This window comes from Ictidomys tridecemlineatus, chromosome 3 (genome assembly GCF_052094955.1).
Source record: "Ictidomys tridecemlineatus isolate mIctTri1 chromosome 3, mIctTri1.hap1, whole genome shotgun sequence".
NCBI lineage: Eukaryota > Metazoa > Chordata > Mammalia > Rodentia > Sciuridae > Ictidomys > Ictidomys tridecemlineatus.
In genome coordinates, this window is record NC_135479.1 from 81,114,086 (window position 1) to 81,134,017 (window position 19,932).

The 19,932-nt window shown below is 51.0% G+C and overlaps 1 protein-coding gene across 2 annotated transcripts in view; it reads right to left on the minus strand.

The window, feature by feature from the left end:
- The window catches only part of Rab6b (RAB6B, member RAS oncogene family), a 74,379-nt gene extending 54,791 nt beyond the window's left edge, over positions 1-19,588 (minus strand). The window contains exon 1 of one of the 2 annotated variants that reach the window (XM_078043338.1): positions 19,116-19,588. In XM_078043338.1, the coding sequence (XP_077899464.1) occupies positions 19,116-19,185 (70 nt within the window). In that variant the 5' untranslated portion in view covers positions 19,186-19,588. The remainder of the gene's footprint in view (positions 1-19,115) is intronic. The other variant, XM_013359380.4, reaches the window with a different exon arrangement.
- Between the last annotated feature and the right edge of the window lie 344 nt (positions 19,589-19,932).

Genomic DNA, 19,932 nt, shown 5'->3' on the forward strand with positions numbered 1-19,932 from the left:
AGGTGTAAGACCACCCTCCCCAGTGCAGGAGCTTTTCTTCCTTGCAGCATGTGGTAGGCACATGACAGGTTTCTTGAAGCTGGTGTTCTCATTAAGATTCCACCTGAGCCAGGCACGGTGGTGTATGCCTGGAATCCCAGCAGCTAAGGAGGCTGAGGCAGGAGGATCAAGAGTTCAAAGCCAGCCTCAGAAATTTGGCAAAGCACTTAGCAACTCAGCAAGACTTTGTCTCTAAAATAAAATACAAAATAGGGCCTGGGATGTGGCTCAGTGGTCAAGTGCCTCTGGGTTCAATCCCTGGTTACCCCCCTCCCCAAAATGATTCTACCTGTAGGATTGACGTGAATCTAGTGGGACAGAAACTCCTGCCTCTGTATTCTGCACTCAGAGATAGCCATGCTGTGGGTTTGGCTCTGACACCTGCCAGTACTCAGTGTAGGAACTGAGTCTCTCCAAGACCAGTCCTGTAGGATTCAGGCTGCTGCTCCAAGCCTGGTTCTCTGACTTCTCAGGGCCTCACTCTGTGAATCATTCCTCTAATCATTCACTGCTTGCTCAAGTCAGCTGAACTGAGGGAGATTAAATCTCTCTTGTAGCTACAAATTCTATATAACAAAGGTTAGGTAAACCAAGAGGAGAATGTGGAGCCAAGTTTGTTTACAGAAGTGCACCTTGCAATATCCTTCCCAGACTGAGAAACCGCCTGAGTTCCCAGGCAGTCCAAGTGGAAAAGAACAGCGTGCCCAACTCTAAGATTCACAGTACAATATCCCCCCTTATCTACACAGAATAATCCATGGCTCTCAGTGGATGCCTGAACCACGGGTATCTCTGAACTTTATGCATACTGTGCTTTTTTTCTATACATACATACCAAAGGTAATGTTTCATTTCTAAGTTAGACACACTAAGAGATTAAGAACCAATAATATCATAGTGTAATTTTAATATTATACTTAATAAAAGTTATATGAATATGCCTCTTCTCAAAACATCTTCATGTATTGTAGTCACCCTTCTTTGTTGTTGATCATGGGTAACTAAAATAGAAGCAGCAAGACCTCAGACAAGGGGGACTACTGTCTTCCTGAGATAAAAACCACACCGGTTGCTAATACTGAGCTTATAAGAACTGGGCAGTTCTCAACAAAGAATATGGGGTGCAGAAATTGTGTGGCCACTCAAAGAGCAAATATATGTGTTCATGTGATTAACTGGATGAAGTTCACTGATGAAAATCAAGGCTGGTGAGCAGACCATGTAACAACTGCTTGCTCAAGACAGTCTTCAGAGTCACGGGCTCAGACCAGTCTTCCTACAAACTTATGAATGAATGTGAAACAAGGACTGAGACATTAGCTTCTGATTAAGGTGGAGTAACAGGCCAGGTGCAGTGGTGCACACCTATAATCTCAGTGGCTTGGGAGGCTGAGGCAGTAGGATCGAGAATTCAAAGCCAGCTGCAGCAACTTAGCAAGGCTCTAAGCATTTTAGTGAGACCCTGTCTCTAAATAAAACATAAAACAGGCTTGGGATGTTGCCCAGTAGTTAAATGTCCTTGGGTTCAATCCCCGGTTCAAAAAAAAAAAACAAAACAAAACCAAAAAAAAAAAAAAAAAAATGGAGTAACAGGGAACAGATTTTTATCCTCCTACCTAAAAGACAGACAAAATATAAAAAACAATGATTTTCAAGACAACAGACATTAGATAATCATGGCCCCAGAAAGACATGAGGCAAAAGAGGTGAGCCCCCAAGATGGCGGCCTTGAGAAAGTTTCAAGCCACTTTGATGCTCTCTAGCCACAGTGACAGATGTTTATCAAACCAGGTGGACCCTGATGGACCTCCTAGGATGAAGAGATGGAGCTGAGTCTGAAGGAAACAAAGCAACTAGATTTACAAGTCAGGGTGCCAGAGAGGAGGGAGACCCCCCCCCCCCAGAGAGAGCTGTGGTGTGTGAGGTCTGCTTCAAGTCTTCAGCTGAGCACTGGACAGCCAGTGTCTAGTGGAAACTAGCTGGGACGGGGGACCGGCCACCCAGACGGATCACAGCAAACTGCCTGGGCCCCCATGAGGCTAGAGACAGCCTGTCCCCACCAGCCAGATGGAATGCCTTGTCGCTCATGGGACATTTGGGGAGTGCTCAGAAGGGCTGTGCTCCGAGTAGCCACACACTGAGCGTGACTCTGGTCTCAGTTAAGAAATATTCAGAATATTTATAGGAATGCAACACTATTCAGTATTCCACATGGCAAAATTCGCCATGTCTGGCAGCCAATAAAAAATTATCAACCATGCAAAGAAGCAAGGAAATAGAGCTATCAAGAGGAGAAAACAACAATCAGCCGAAACCAAACCCAAACCGACACAGATGTTAGAATTAATAGATAAAGACTGAAGGAACCGTTATTATAACTGCATTCCATATGTTCAAAGATTTTAAATAGAGACGTGGAATATATTTTTAAAGATACAAATCAAACCATCAGAGGTGAAAATTACAATGTCAGAGATGATTAGATATTGTAGAGGAAAAGATCAATGAAGATGGATACAGTAATAAAAACGATCTAAAATGAAAAGAAGAGTAAAAAATGACTGGGGGACCCCAGTGAGCTGCAGAGTAAGGTCAAGTGGTCTACCATATACGTTAACCAGAAAGCATGCAGAGGAGGTCAACAGCAGAAAAACACTCAAATTTGAGGAAAACTAGAAACTCACAGATCAAGAAAAGCTCAATGAGCCTCAAGAACAGGAAACAAAAGCAACTACACCAAGGCACAGCATAATCAAATTGCACAAAATTGGTGAACAAGAGAAAAATCATAAATAATAAATAAAAATATCAAAATAATAAATAAAAGGACTGGAGACATAGCTCAGTGGCAAAGTATCTCTGGGTTCAATCCCTAGCACCAAAAAAAAAAAAAAAAAAAAAAAAGAAAGAAAGAAAGAAAGAAAAGAAAAGAAAATCATAAAAGTAGGCAGAAATTACAAAAAGATTAGGTACAGCGAAACAAAGAAAGAAGACAGCAGATTTCTCTCAGAAACAATGCAAATAAGAAGATGATGGAGAGGCTGGGGTGCAACTCTGTCCACGTGCAAGGCCCTGGCTTCAACCCCGATGCCAGAACAAAGCAAAACAAGGAAGCAATGTTTTGTAAAGTATTGAAAGCAAAAAAGAAAAGAAGGAAGGAAACAGCCTAGAATTCTGTATCCAGGAACAACACCTTTATAAAAAAAACAGAGACAAAATGCTTTTTCAAACACAAATGCTAACAGAATTCACCACCAGCAGACTAGTGACAATAATGTTAGAGGAAGTCCCTCAGGAAGAAGTGAAATGGTGCTAGATGGAGACATGGATCTAAACAAAGGAATGAGGAACACAGGAAACAGTCATGACATGGATAAATACAGATGATTTTTCTCCTTATTTAAGTCTCTTAAAAGATAATTGACTATTGAAACAAAAAATAACAATATATTGAATCATAGACCCAAGAAAACACAGAAGAAAAAATCTTTGTTACACTGTCAGAAACTGCAAATAAGAAAAGAAGTAGCATCTTTGAAGTACTAAAAGAAAAATATCATCGTCACAGAGCTCTACTCCCAGCCAAAGTCTTTTCAAAAGTGAAGGTGAAATAAACACAAACAGATTCTGAGATGATTCATTGCTAGTAAATCCCAAATACAAGAAAGGAAGCTCTTTGAGAACAAAGAGTAGGATTCTGCACACTCACATTTAACATACATGGTGCATGCAACTTTAAAGTCTGACAGGCCTGGATTTTAATCCTGGCTCTGCTACTCATTTGCTGTGTGACCATGTGTTAGTTGCTATCCTCTCTGAGGCTCACCTTCCCTCATACGTACAGTGGGGATAGAAATACCCAACTCACGAGAGTGTTACAAATTCTACCAGAGCAGTAAAAAGTTAAAAATTGGGAAATCAAAGTGAAATTCAAATGGGAAGTCTTTGTGCTATTCTTGAAACTTTTTTCTATAAGCCTAAAAGTATCTCAAAATAAAACATTAAAGGAATCTTTTGACTATGGTTAAAAAATAAATTAATTAATTAAGGGAGGGCTTGGGATGTAGCTCAGTGCTAGAATGTTTGCCTCGCATGCACAAAACTCTGGGTTTGATTCCCAGCACCACACACACACACACACACACACACACACACACACACACACACAGCAGGGAGTGGGAGGGGGAAAAGCTTAAAAAGTTAAAGTTAAATTATTGTATTTTTATATGATGATTATTTTAATTATATACACACATTCATGTCTCTCAGACACCCAGTATACTCGGGAAATAGCTTGTTCTGACTAAACAAACATGACATTTTCCTAAGTTGAATATAACTGTACTTGGCACCAACTTAGACATCATGGAGGACCATGACTTAGCTGTGTGCCCATCTAATGACAGGCCAGGAAATGGAGAAAGTCTGGATTCATGAGCTCAGGAGGCAGGGCCCACGTGTGTCCACCATGTGTACACAAGCACAGAGATGCTTGTACTTACACACACACACACACCTGCATGCACGTACACACACATGCTCAATCTGCAGGCACCAGAGGCCTTGGGAAGGACGGGAACTCTTTGGTTCCCTTGGTGTCCTTGCTGTGAGGACTGGCAGCCAAGGGCAGCACCTTCAGAAGTTCTTGAAAACCAGCTAGGATTTGACCCCACAGCCACAGTGTTCCTCCTGCCCACAGTCTGCATCCTCTCTGCCTTGCTGAGTTACCCTGAACACTCCTGGCAGCTTCTATAGGGCACAGAGTCTCCCCTCTGGGACCTAAGAGAAGATCAGCACCTGCCAGTCACCCTTCGCCTGCAGCTCAGAGAACAAGAGTCCCCAGCCACCGCACACATGGCAACTTTCTGACATAGCTCTCAGCAAGACTAGATTAGAGTGGGCTCAGCTCAACTCCAGGGGGCACCATAGTCCAATCATGTCCATGCATTTGAGGGGCTGCACGTGCCAGGAAGAACCAATTCAGAGCGAGTGCATGTACGTGGTGGAGGAGGAGACTGCCCAGGAGCAGCTGATCTTGTGACAAGGCTGGTGTTGTTGCAATTTGGCAGCTGATTTAACTGATCAGAGGTCACGAACCAGCCATCATGGAGTCTGAAGAGGTAATGCACATGCTCATCCTTCTCTTCCCAAGGGTCATTGCTGGTGGTGTGGATGTTAAAAGCCTCAGTAACAAAGGCAGCAGGCCAGCAAGACTGGTGTACAGAGTGTTGAGAGGCACGATGTACTTTCCAGGTTGTCAGCCAGGGTCCAGAACAGAGGGACCTGTGACAAGGTCAGTGGGCCCAGGGCCCCAACCCCAGAAACACAGCTTTGGAGTGACCATGAGACCAAGCTTGCTCAGGAGGATGGGAAGAGGCCTCCATACCACAGGCTGATATAGACAGGGCATGTCCCCAGATATCTACCACCTTCTCAGAGGTTCCCCCTGGAGGGACAGCCCTGGTGTTGACTGGAAAACCCAGGACAGAGCCCTCCATGAGCACAGGGAGCTGTCCCAGTGCTCCTCCTCCTGTCCTCACGGACCTTCATGCAGCCTGCTCACTGCTGCTTATCTTGCTGCCTGCAGAGGAGACGGCACCGGCCCAGCCTCTGCTCCCCCAGGGCCCGCTGTAGAGGCAGCACAACTCGGTCAGTAAAACGAATGGCCAACCCCACCCCCTCCGCCCACTGGAAAGACTTCAAGTACCCTGCTCAGGATTTACTTAATGGGGGGCTGGAGTTGTGGTTCAGTGGTAGAGCACTTGCCTCACGTGTGTGAAGTCCTGGGTTCAATCCTCAGCACCACATATAAATAAATAAATAAAAGATGCATTTACAACTAAAAAATATTAAAAAAAAAAGAATACGGAAATTCCTTGTGAAATTTAGAAATGAGGACAACTGTCTCTAGGAAGGAAAATGCACCTCTGGATCGCGAGGACCTGGGCCTGGGAGTGGATGCAAGCCACCAGGAAAGCAGGGGGGCTATTGTATCCCCAGCTCTTGTTGTCCAGAGACAACTGCTGGACAGGCACCAGGGTGCGCCCAGAGGGCCAGGCTGGGGGAGGGAACAAAGGGAATTGGGTCAATGTTCAGATCGGCCCTTGGGGCTTGGATACCTGGGCACCAGGACACGGAAGTGGTAACCAGGCTGACCTTCTCCATATTGCAAGTTCTAAATTCCTAAGGAGCCCTTCTCAAAAGCAGCAGCATATGCCACCGAGGATTCTGGAATGACTCTGCCAGAGGAGATGTGAAGCCAGAGAAGAGGGGTTATTTGCCCAGGGTGACAGAGCACCAGGTCACAGTGACACTCTCTCTCCTGGTGCATAACTGAGACAACCTCACGGGTTGCTCTTTTTGTTCTTGTCCTCGCCACAATTTGGGCCCACAAGGTTGACCAATGTGTCTCCAGGATAGGAACATCCTCCTCACTAGAGCCCTAGGGGAAACACACAATATGGGAGGTGCCAAGGAGCAGCAAAGAAGCTTCTGGGAGGCTTCTAGAACAGATCACAGCAGGCTTCTAGATCAGAGTGACCTCAGAACACCCAGTCATGTTAAGAAGGGCTTAGAGGATGTCTGGTGCAGCCCTGCAAGTGACAGAGGAGAAAGCCGAGCCCTAGGAAGCAGTGGGGTGGGGGGTTACTGAGGATCACACCAAGGAGCAAGATCTGTGATTAGGGACAGAACAAGAAGAGTAGCCAACCAAGAATCAGGGCCAGACCCCACCCTGCCACCTCCATGGGTGCTTTGCAAGCTGGTTCTGGGTGGCTGCTGGTTCTGGTGGCTTCTGGGAACTCCACCTCTTTCTCTGTTAAAGACATCTCCTCCCTCTAAAATCCTCTCCTTAATTGTACTAGCTATCTGTTGCTGTGTAACAAATACCACCAACACAGTGCCTTCAGACAACATGTATTTATGATCTCAGAGTTTCTGTGGGTCAGGAGTCTGGGCATGGCTTGCAGGGTCCTCAGGGTCTCCTAACACTGCAATCAAGGTGTTGGGCTATATTTCTTTCTTGAACTCAGGGTCCTCTTCCACAGAATTTGGTTCCTGATGGTTGTAGGACTGAGGTTCCCTTTGATTCTGGCTGCTGCTGTTGACTGGGGGCTGCTCTTATTTCTTGGAGGTGAACCACAGTTCCACTTGCCACAAGACCCCCCACCTCACATGCACATGACCTGGCAGCTTACTTCTCAGGACCAGCAAGAGGAGTGCCTAAAGAAGCATCATTATGGGAGTGACTAGCCTGTCACCTTTGCGCCTTTGTCATATAACCTCTGTCATGTCACTCCTTTGCCAAAGGAGTGACATTCCTCCAACTCTGCCATACTGTGTTAGCTAGAAGCAAGTCACAAATTCCATGGCACTCAGGAGGGACCTCTGCAAGGGTGTGACTCATTCGGTCACCTCAGGCTGTGCCTGCCACACCATTGCTCACGTTGACAGGCTCCTAAGAGATGTGCCTCTGCCCGACACCAGCCTCTGCCTTCCTCCTGCTGCAGTGAACTGGGCTGATCCCCTGGAGGAAAAACTCACAGGGCTCTCTGCCTTGAGACCGAAGCTCCACCAGCCAGCTTGGACCTAGGCCCCGGGTGAGCAGGAGCCGAGGTCTGCCCAGCTCCCCCACTTCATGGCCAGCCCTTTCCCAGCTGAAGGGGATGGATGAGTAGAGGCCTCATCTGCTGCTCCAGCCCAGAGTGGCCCCCTGCTCCTTGCTGAAGGAGGAGAGGAGCTGATTTTCACTGGCCCAGCATCTGGGCTTCTGCCCTCTGCAAGACATAGGTGGGAGCGACCCAGGGCTGTGGGCTGGCCAGCAGCCTCTTCAGGCCTCTCATCTTCATTCTAATCTGGGCAGCAGCCTACAGAGTTCTGGTGGGATGAGGAGGAGGGAGGAGAAGAGTTAGTGGATCAGAACTGGGGGAGAATTTCTAGATCCTGGTGCTATAAGGAGGGGCTGGTACTAGAATAAAAAGAATGTGGGTGTGGTTTCTCCTTAAAAAAGAAACCCTCCTCGGAGGTGTTCTGTAACTCAGGGAAGAGCAGAACTAGACTAAGATCTCCTGGTCCCAAGACCCTGCTCTACTTGCAGCAGCCCAGAGTCAGGGAGCTGCAGGGTCATATCCAGGAGGAGCACTGACCTTCGGGAGGGAGAAAGCTCAGTCTGCTTCTCACAGCCACAGCTAGCAAGATGCAGGACGAGGTGGTGGGGCTAATGAACATCCCCTCACCCCAACAGGCAAGGCTCCTCCTCACTTGCTTGTCCTGCCCTGTGGGCTGGAGCCTCATCCTTCACCAGCAATACCTTGGGAAGCTCCAGCCTTTCATTGGGTTTGGTCAGTACCCTGGAGTGAACAGCACCCCTGCCTACAGCTGCCAATCACTGGGCTCCCTAGGCCTGTGAAAGGCCAGCACACACCTCCCTCCCTGACTCAGCATCTCCATGGTCTCTCTTCCCCTAGGCCGCTTGCTTCTTTTCCAGCCCTCTGCCTCTGCTGGACAAGGGACATAAACACAAAGGGTGTTCTAAATGCCTGGTGCACTCTGGTCTGTGTGGCATTTATTCCCTGCTCATCACGGGGGTCAGAACAGAACGTTTTCTCTTCCTCTCTTGGAATGAGCACAGCCACTCCCCAGAGGGAGAGGTTTTTCTTGTCCCTAGAGACCCGTCTCTGGTACACCATGGCCATAGTCACAGCATTCCAATCCTGAACCAAGGATGAGTCTCTTGGTCCTTCCCCTGCCTGTTCCAGGGGTGGAGGAAATGGTGGACCACAGGAGGCTGGAACAGGTCAAAACGGTCACTACCAGGCCGTTCTTCCTCTGGGCCAGCATGTCCAGGTGGGTGAGACACCTCTGCTGAGCACTAAGCATAGAGGACAGCTCTCCCCACCCACCCTGACCTCAGAGACAATTAACCTGGCACTGCTCAGAGAGGAGGTTGGGACTGAAAGGTGGTCATCACTGACCAGGCCCAGGGAGGATTATCTCTGCACAGGCCTAGGAATACCAAGCTGGTGCTCTGTAGCCACCAGGAGGTACTGCCTGGCAGAAGATAGGGACAGCAGGGAAGAAAGGTCACCAGGCCTTGAGAACAGCCCGTGAGCTGACCTATTTGGGGGCATCTACAGCACTTGACTTGAACAGGCTGCCCTCTGGGTCAGGGTGTGACCAGCATGGCAGTCCCCTGCCTCCACTCTGGCTCCTGGCTCTCAGCCTTGACTTTTCAGGCTGTCAGCTCTAGACTGGGTTTCTGTCTCCCCTGCACAGAAGGGGACTCTCCCCCACACACTGCTGCTTTCTCTCAGGTCCTCCCAGGCCTGTTGGGGAGACAGAAACCAACAGAGAGCCTCCAGGGATCCACTATGAAAAATGCCAAGTGTCCACAGGAACGGATGAAATGACAAGAAGCTGCTCAAGAGGCTCAAGGGGGCTCATACCTCCAGTGACCAGAGATGGGGGAGAGGGTCTCAGTCATAGGGAGGGATCACACACCCAGTGACCAGCTTCTCATCAAATGCCCTATCCCTCCTGAGTAGGCGGCAAAGAGGAAGAGTCTAGGAGGGCTGCCAGCTGTCCTGAACCTTCCCCTGGTGGATCAGAGCAGTCAGGGGACCCAGGCCACTGTGGAGACAGGATGGACAGGGGAGCTCAAGGTGTCCAACTCTAGTGCACCAGAGTCCAGTGTGGAGAAGGACAGAAGCCCCTTCCTGAAAATCCTGCACTGACCCTGGGGCCTTACTTTACAGAGAAGGAATCAAGCAGAGCTGGAAGGAGCTTGAACCCTTGCCCCCCAACCCCATGAGCTCCTGCTAAATTCCGTCCCATGCACGTTTGCAGGCCTGACCTAGTTCAGCCACCTAGATCTCCGCTCAGCCATTTCCTGCCTTCACCTTCTAATAATAAGCATGACCCTCCTCGTTCAAAGCCCTTGGGGGTCCCCATTGCCTGCAGGGATGACCCAGACTCCCACAGTGGGAAGCCAGGCCCTCCAGGGGTGGGCTCACTGCCAACTGTGTGCTCCAGGTCCAGACACCCTGAACCGCACCTGATTCCCTGGGAGCCCCAAGCCCCTCACTGCAGTGGCATGGCCAGGGTTTTTGTCCTCCGGCCTCCCTGGTTTGCTGCTGAATTCCTGCTCACCATGCAAAACCTCCGCAGGAAGCCTTTACTGACTCCCAGCAGGAGACCCTGCTCACAGCTTTGCCTGTGTGCATAATACTCCTATGAATACCGGCGCAGATTTCTTGCCTGCCTACCTTGGGCCAGGCACTGTTCTGAACTCTTTCCCTGCTTGAAGGACTAGAATCACACCACCATGAAGCCTCAGCCCTGAAGGTCAAGCAGAAGACAAGCTGCTCTTCCCACCAGCAGCTGTGATGGCCCCTGAGGAGTAGGGTGGGGCAAGTCTGTCCTGCTTCCTGCCTCTGAGCAGGTGTCCCCAGGGGAAAGCTATGGACCAGGGATTCAGAGACTTGGCCCTCTTTCCTCCTGCTCAGCAGTAGCCACTTCTGGGTCCTGCTGTGTGTGAGAGCCTCTTCCTCCCAGGGCCTGGCTTTCTGTAGCTATAAATGGGATGCGCAGCTCTAGCTGTGGAGCACAGCTCACCTACAGAAGTGGTCAGTACACCTATAACCCTCTTTTCCTGAACAGCCATGGGGTTGGGGGGACTTGTCACCATGTCATTGAGAAAACCACCTAGCCCTTGAGCTTTTACCAATGGGCCATGTACTCATGCATTTGATCCTGTAAAACCCCAATGTTATGCCCAATGAGGAAAATGGGCATGGGCGATGCTATTGCACCCCAAGTCCATCCAGACAGAGAGGGGTAACCCGGGGTAGAAGCCCAGGACTCAGGAGGCCTGTTGTGGTGATCGGGTTGGAATGCGAGCTGGGATCTCTGAGCTCTGCCTCCATGGGCGGGGACGCTGCAAACCCATTTTGGTTCCTGTCCTCACTGCTTACCACTCTCACCTACCTGGTTATGGAAGTTAGTGTCTTGGACAAGGAGTACTTAGGAACTGTCTCCGGCCCCACTGTCCTTATCTGAGGTCCTCTGTCTGGAAGAAATGCCTTCTAGCAGCAGGAATTGCAGGATGAGGCTCCCCTGGTTACCCAGCAACTCAGGCCAGGCACATATCAGGAGAGAGGAGCTAGAGGGCCGTGGACACACTGGGGAGGGTTGGACCCCAGCAACAGGTAGGCTGGAGAGGACTGTATGTGGGGAAATAGTGGGCAGAGCCCCTGATTCCATGCCCACCTCTCTGAAGCCCCTCTGGCCAGACTGGAAGCATTACTAGCTTGGCATTAAGCTCAGAGCTGGAACCGAATTCTAGAACCAGAGTTGGAGCTCCATTGGCCCCAGGGGTCACTCTGTCCAGCAGTCTGGGCAGGGGACATATTCAGAGAGCCACAGATGGGCTGGGGCTCATCCAACACGGAGCAGCCAGTAGTAGACCTAGGACAAAATCAAGGTCTCCAGGCCCCTAATACCTCCAGGGAGGCCTAGAGGGAGACTGTGGCCAGGAAGGGTTACCCCACAGTAGGTGGGAGCCAGTTACCTCGTTTGACTAGTTCTTCCCTCCTTGGTAACTAATTCTCTGCCAGAGCCTGGGCAGCATCTCTCCGCAGGGGTGGGCCACCGGCTGACTCTATTGACTTCCTTCAAGCCACCCCAATAAGCAGGGGTGGTTTGTCACTCCAGTAACAACAGAAGGCCTGCTCCACAATGTCAGCCCCATCAGACTCCCTCAGGGGGACCCTGTCTCCTTCTTAATGGCTCCACGGCCCTCCAGTGACCCCAACACCCCTCGGCAGCTTAACCAGTGCTGGGCCCTGCTGCTTCTTCAGCTGGTCAGGGACAGGCACTAAGCCAGTCATGGCAGACCTCATGTCCATAAGGCTTGGTGTCCAATGGAGCTCCAACTCTGGTTCTAGAATTTGGTTCCAGCTCTGAGCTTAATGCCAAGCTAGTAACGCTTCCAGTCTGGTCAGGAGACCCAGCAGTTCACTGTGTTCCTCACAGAGACCCGAGTCTGAATTTTAACTCTGCCACACACACACAGTGTGTGTCCTTGGGCAGGGCCAGCTCTCTACAAGACTCTGTCTCCTGATCCACAAAATGGGGTGATTCCACGTCCATCACAGGGGCTGGGAAAGGTTTAAAGTACCCCTGAAGAGCCTTGGGCACAGTGGTGTTCAATACATGCCACCTGAGATGAACTTCAGGAAGGACACAGCTGCCGTTCTTTTTATGCATTTCTTGGAAGCTTTAAAGGCTCTACTCTGCCCTCAAGGGTAAGTTATCATCTGCACCCTCCAGGAACCAGACCTGTTCCTTGGGTATGTCACCCCATGCGGGCAAGTGGCACCAAGCCAAGATATGTGGCCCAGTTCCCCGGGCTCCCGCTGGTTTTGTTACCAAGAGATCAGGATAAATATGTTTTTTTCTACTAAAAATAAATCACTTTACATAAAAGTATCCAGAGTAGTGAAAATTGACTTTTTTAAAAAAAGATCCCACTTCATTTGGGGCAAAAGGTATAGAAATAATTAAAGGAAATTGAAATTTCAAGCCTCAAGATGTAAATAAAGATCTGGCTCAGGAGCTCTTAGGAGCAGGTCTTCATCTTTCCCTTCCCTTGTTCCAGGAAACAGAGACTAGCCAACGTTCTCAGTCTCCCTTGGGACTTTCAGTCCCCAGGCGCTGCCTGGAGGCCCATTTCCCGGCAGCCGGTCTTTCTGGTTCTAACAAAAGAGTTGCCCATCTCAGGACTGCCTGGTACCTCTCCCCCCAGTGACCTCCACCCAGAGCTCCCCCACTTTCTCTTCTCCATGTTGAGAAGTGGAAAAGGACCACGCACAGACAGACAGTGGAGAAATGCCCACACAGGTACTCCCTCAGTTCCCCTCCGCTTACGGATTTTGCCATTTTATCTAAACTTCTTTCACCATCCAACAATTTCTCTTAATTATTTACACTAAGGAAGTCTCGCACAGTCAGCAACAGGAGAAGACATGGGGCGGGAGGTACACAGGGGGACCCTGCAGCCTGGATGGGACCACTCTGGAGCCTGCTGAACTAGTATGAAGTGTCCGGGCATTGATCTATGAGGATGAATATTCAGGGACTTGATTTTAGAGATGTAATGAAGATGAAATAATTTTGTTACATTTTAATATGATTCATTATAATTTGGGGACTGTAAGCGATAATGATGATCATATTATGCAAGAGATGGTAATTACTATTACTGCACATCCAGAACCTTTCCTAACAGTTTTTTTTCTTTCTTTCTTTTCTTTTTTTTTCCTTTTTTTCTCAGCTGGTAAGTTCTCTTATGTCTATCATTGGAATCTTGTATCTCTCATTTTTCTCTTCTGCTAAATTCGGGTTTGTTTTCATGGCTACAGTTTGGATGTGGCTTATCATTCAAAGGTTCGAGGTTGGAGGTTTGGTCTTCAGTGTAGGGGTGGAACCTTTAAAAGGTGGGAACCTAGGGCTAGGGTGGTGGCTCAGTGGTAGAGCGCTTGCCTGGCATGTGTGAGGTGCTGGGTTCAATTCTCAGCACCACATATAAATCAATAAATAAAATAAAGGTTCATTGACAACTAAAGAAAAATTATAAATAAATAGAAGGTGGGACCTACTAGGAGGTCCTTAGATCAACTGGGCAGTGTGCCCTCAAAAGGGATCATGGAACCCCAGTCTCTCCAGCCTGGTTTTGTGATGGGACTTCTTGCTTCCACAATGTCTCCTGCCATCACTACCTGCCATGAGGTCCTCACCAGAGCTAAACCAATGTTAGCATCATGCCTCTGACTCTCCAGAACTACAAGCTAAATAAATTTCTTTTCTTTATAAGACTAACCTGACTCAAGTATTCCATGATAGTAACAGAAAACGGATTAATACACTCCTCTTGGTGTCTGTGTGGCTCTCCCATACACCTCCTTAAGCAAATAAAAAGTGACGGTTCAGGGTCAACATCCAACATCCAAGGTGCTCTGCTCTCATGCTAGCCAGTGAGAAAGGGAGAGAAATTGGCAGGAGAGAAAGCAAGACAGAACAGGTAAGGCACAGAGCAGCTTGGTGATTGACTCTGGATCTCCAAGGAATCTCTGGCAGGATCAGGTCTGATATGTCCCTTCCTATCTCTGGTGGCCCCAGCAGCTGTCCTGTATTTCTTCAAAGCTATGGGGGGGGAGGGCGAGATTTCCAGAGAACTTGAGGTTCCTGAGATGGACTGTGATTTGGGCATCACCAATGTTCATTGATCCTAGTCCTCTGAAAAAGATTCTCAAGTGTCCCTGGCAACAATCCGGTTTGAGACAGGCAGATGCCAGGATAAAAGAATCCTAATTCAAAGCCACCTTGAGTCTCTTCACTTTAATCTACTGATGGGACATCAGTAAATCTCACACATAGAGAAGAATGCCATCATTTTTGAATCAAGATATTCAGTGAGCAGGGCTGGGGTTGTGGCTAAGTGGTAGAGCACTGGCCTGGCATGTGAGAAGCCCTGGGTTTGATCCTCAGCACCACATAAAAAAAATAAATAAATAAAATGAAGGTATTGTGTCCAACTATAACTGAAAAGTAAATATTTTTTTTAAAAAAAAGATATTCAGTGAGCATAAACCACCCGCACATGGGGGGACAAGGAGGGATAAAAGGTCAGCTAAGACATGGTCCTCCAAAAGTGCTTATGGTCATCCTTAGGTACTTTAAATTCAATTAGGGATTTTGTAACCTTTGAAAAGGTTAATAAACATTTTAAAATCCTTAGTTAACAGACTACAAAAGAAAGGTCATGGGACAGCACATGATTGTTTTTTTAAATGCTAAAAGAAAAAAAAAATGGTGGAGGCATCCTGGAGGCCATAGTTCATAGCCAAGCAGGTCTGTGCGCAGGTGGGCAGGAGAGAGCTTCAGCAGGAGGCAGCAGGCACAGCACCAGGCCAGCAAAGGGTTCTATGTGCTGCTGCTGCCCAGAGAGCAGGGCTTAGGCTGTGGGCTTCCCAGGCTGTGAGGCCACTGAATGATCCTTCAACTTAACTGGAGAGGAATGGGACAGAAGTGGGGCATAGTCCCTACTCATTGCCAGCAAGTCAGGCGCCTGAGAGTCCCCACTGTCTCTGTGCCTGCACCCCCACATTTCCTACTGAGGAGGATGGAAGACAAAGTTCTCTAGAGGGTGGTCTCCTTGTAAGAACTTCTCCCCACACCCAGCCCAATGAGAAAGGAGATGCATCCTGCTGTCTACAGAGGCTTACAGAGGCCCTCTGACACCTGCCCCAAAGGTGGGTCAGACACCCCAGCCATCGCCTCCTACAGCACCTGTTCTTCCCCTGCGTGGCTCTCCTGAGCCTTGCAATAATGACATCTAGACATCTGTAAGTTCCATGAGGGCAAAGACACATTCAAAGATCTGGTTAAATGAATAAACAGATGATGAAGAGAGGGAGGGAAGGAGAGAGAAGGGAGAGGGCAGCTGCTTGTGGGGGCCACTGGTGTCTAACTCCAGGGGCCACCATGCACATCCCATTGGAGGTGGATGCACACCTGCTGGGGGTGGGGTGCAGGGAGGTGGCGGCCAGAAGGAGAAGCTGCTCTCTGGTCTCCATCTGGGAAAGCAGACAGCTTGAGTTGTGTGCAGCCAGTCCTCCTTTGGCTGGAGGAGTTTCAGGGAAGGGGAGACAAGAACAGGACAGAGTACAGCAGATGAGTCCCTGACACTCCCTTCCCACCATGCACACCCTGCAGATGTGCTTCGTGAAGCCTGGCTCCCCACAGGACGCCATCAGACTCAGGAGGAACATCTGCCTCCTCCGGGCCCACTCTCCTTCCTCAGTCAACTGCTCCTGCCAGTCTTCTCTGGATGCCCTCGTCATAACTGGTGTGTGTCATCCCTTTATGTTCCCCATCTCTGCCAGCAGCATGAAGGCATGTCCTGAAGGCCCAGACAGCCATCTACGCACCAGCAGGACTGCGCAGACTCCCTACGGCAAGGAAATCTCACCCTTGGTCCACAGCACCCTGCTCACAATCTCACCCCAGGCAGGGCTGCCAACCTATAGCCCTCGGGCCAGGGGACAGCAGTTACTCTACCACTGGGAGGCGGGCTTTCTCATAGACTGAGGTGTTCTCTGAAGAGCTGGTTCCTCGAGGGCTTCCCATTCAAATCAGTTCCCTAGAATCTCTGAAGGCCTGATGTCTACCTGAGATTGTCTGGCTCAGAGTGTCTTCCTCCTCATGCTGCTCTAGCCTGGCTCTCCTCTTTGGAATCCAGCAGCACTTTATCCACTGGTCTGGAGAAATGCAACCATAATATCAGACACAAGAAACAGTAGAAGGTCACGTCTCTCCATTCCCTTCCTCTGGGTCCTGAGTAATGGACTCAGCTCTTATAGGCAGGTCACTGCTGCTTTAGAAGGCTCCGCAGAGCTCAACTGGCCCAAGTCCCTCCTGTACGGAAGGTGAGGGACTCCAAGGAAGGGAAGGGAGGGCCAGGGTGCGGCTGAGCACCAGACCTCGAAGGCTCCTTCCACCACACAGTCTGCAGAGGATGCTGGCACATGAGACCAGAAGATGCTAAACTGCAGAGGCAAGACAGAAGAGTGACAGTGGTGGCAATTCCCCATCCCTCCAGGTGGAGGGCTATATATGTCCCCTACCTAACTCACAGACCCCCAAAGTTCTGTAGAACCTAAGGTAAGCAACCCGCTTATGATACAACAAAGTAGAAGGAAGCTAGCTATTCAGGGCCTTAGGGCTCCCTGCCAGAAGGGACCAACATGGCCAGCAGCCAATCTCCCCAGTGGCAGTGCCTTGCCTCCCTAATGACCATGTTCCAAGGGCCCACAAACCCTGCCCCCCAACCAACGAGCCCAGCAGTCCCACCAGGTCACCCAATCCAGACATTCCTGAATCCTCACCCCCTCTTAGGGAAGCTCCCAGATTTTTGGCTTCCCTAATTCAAGGTTATATTATTTCCTAGTGACATGCTAGTGAACAATGGTAAGATTGGAAATGGGAGATGTGGCTTTCTGCCCCCAGAAATGTTAACAACTCAGTGGGACTTTGGAAAAGCCCCCTCCTATTCCCTGGGGCTCCCTTCCCATCTCAACATGCAGGGGAGGTGGTAGCCTCTTTCTCAGGTTTTGGCTCTCTGTTCTGTGATTTTTAGGAACAAAGGGGCTTTGCAGGGCTCAGAAGGGGCCTCAGCAGAGTTTCTGAGGGAGCCCAGATTTCTCACCAGAGACGTTTTCCCTCATCAAACTCCTAGTTCTTTTGAAGTGTGTTCATTCAGACATGGAGTAAACAAATGTTTGTTCAGACCTTACCATAGTCCAGGCACCAGGGAAACATGAAGGTATAAGAACTTCAAGCAACTACTTTTCAGAGACAGAAGCTCAGTCTCCAAGAGGCCTCAAATTTGGCTTACGGTAGCAAACTAAGAATTCAACTCCCAGGCTGCGGTGCCTGCAGATTCTCTCCTAGGGCCAAAGACCACCCCATCACTTCCAGACATGGAAAAGTCACCTTTGTGACACTGGGGTCTATTAAGAACAGTAAATCAGAGTCCCCAATATAGGGAGGCTGAGTTGATCTTGATATGAAATGTCCCAAACCTATTTATCCATGTTGGAGCTAGCTGACCACCTCTCAACCTCTTTTTCAGGAAATGAGCATCAGCAGACAGAAAGCAGCCACGTGATCTCCATTGCCCACATGCACACGTCACAGCAACACTGTTCCCTGAGCCTACCAGGGCCTCCCACAGCCTCCCTTCTCGTGGACCTTTGTAGACAGGCACTCAGCCAGCTGAACAGGACTGATCTGTAGAGCTGGAGCTGGGGGTCCTGCCCACCCAGGGACATCCTTTTCTAAGTGCCCAGCTTGTCTTCCTGAAGGCAGGAGGCCCCTGGAGAGATGCACTGGGAGCCACTCCTTCCTACAGGTGTCAGAGGGGTCGCTGCTCATCAATCTGGGCTTCCCACCTTGGGCCAAACAACCTGGGTTTCAAATATGCTTTCTTCGGGGAGGCTCCGTGCCATTAGAGAAGCCCTCAGTCTCCCCCTTCCCCGGCTCTGGCCAGCTGCCACGGTGACCTCCCCTCCCCCCAAGAAGGGCGGTGAGCAGGGAGGTGGGGGTGGGAAGAATCCTCCGCCTCGGCTGATGCTCTCTGGAGGGGGGCTGGGAAGCCAGGCAGGGCGTGTCGCCTGGGCCTTTCTCTGCCCATCGCCCCGGCTTCACAGTCTCTAATGCTAGGTGCCCCTGTAACCATCCCTCAAATCGCCTGGCACTGGAGGAGCCTTCGCTGTCAATAGTCCACACCCCTGGACCCCTAGGAAGCTGACATGTGCCAACGAAGGACAGCGGGTCTGGAACCTTCTGCCCAGTCTGACCTAAGCTTGGGGAGGTCGGTGCGCTGCTCGCCCATGGCCTGCACCCGCTCTTTGAAGAAGACAGGTGTCGGTCTTTCCTCCCCGCCACCCTACCCACCACCATCACCCAGCGACTGTTCCAGGGTCTGGACGTTCGTTCCCTTTCACATGGTTCCAGGCAGGGGCCACAGGGAAGCCCTTAGGCGCAGCCGTGTTGCGGGTGCGGCCAGCCCCCAGCCCCACCTTGTTCTCCCTAAAGGGCCACTCGTCCCCTGCCCCCACCCTCTCCGGCACCCGGCCACCTGCGCGGTCGCCCGCAGCGGGTGCCGCAGTGCGAGCGAGCCAGCGAACCCGGCGCCTTCACGCCTTGGCCAGCGAGGTGGAGCAAGCCGCCGCCCTCCGGCCTCCCCGCCTCGCAGCACCTGCACCTGCACCCCGGACCCCCACCCGGATCCCACATCGTCCCCACCCCTGGCCCCAGCACCTCCCTCAGTCCTTACTCTCGTCCTCTCCCTAGCCCAGCCCCACCCCAGCTGACCCCATCTCCCCATCCCCATCCCTCTTCTCCACCCGGGCGTGGAAGGGCCTTTCCGAGCCCGGGCCGGGGGTCCCTGTGGTGTTGGGTAAACCGGCGGCGGGGAAGGCTCGGCGCCAAGCCAAGAGAATAAGCCGGGTACTTACCGCTCTGCTCCCCCAGGAACACTAACTTGAATTTTCTCAGTGGGTTCCCAAAATCTCCCCCTGCAGACATGATGCTGGCAGCCGGGGCCGGTAGAGGAGGAGGAGGAAGAAGCGAAGGTGCAGGGAGGGGAAAGGAGGAGGGCTAGGGGAGGCGGCCGGCGGTGCGGGAGCCGGAGGGGGAAGGGCTGGCTGCGCGCGTCCCTGACTCCCCAGCTGCGTCCCGGCCCCGGCCTGCGGCTGCGTGTCCGGCAGCGGCAGTGGAGGAGGAGGAGGAGGAGAGAGAGGAGGCGGAGGAGGAGGAAGACTGAGGCTGGGCTGCCAAGGGCGACGCGCTTTGGACGCCCAAGGAGCGGCGCGGGCAGCAAGGCGCGGGCGGAGCGGGGCGCAGGGACCGCGCGCGGGGCGGAGGAGCGCTCTCCCGAGCCGCGCCAGTCGGCCCCCTCCAGCCTGCCTTCTCTGCCGGCGCCTGCGCTCTGCGCGCTCCCCAGCCTCTGATGTCATGCGGGGCCCGCGGCGCTGCGGGGCTGGGGGGCGTGCGCCCGTCCACCTGAAGCCCGCACCCGGCGGGAGAGAGCCACCTCTCCTTGCCTCTGAGAGAGTCCTCCAACCGTCTTTAGCGGCCCCGCTACTTCTGTCTTCCCCAGAGCAGTTCTGTTTTGAACCCCCCCAAAAATGACACAAAATTATCAGGGGACATTTGTCTCTCGTCTTTTAAACCTAAATGTTCGTCCCTTCCTCCACCTCGCCAGACACCGGTGCACAGAGTAGTTGTCTGAGAGGGCAAAAGGGAAGGAAGGAGGCTGTGGGAAAGCCAGGG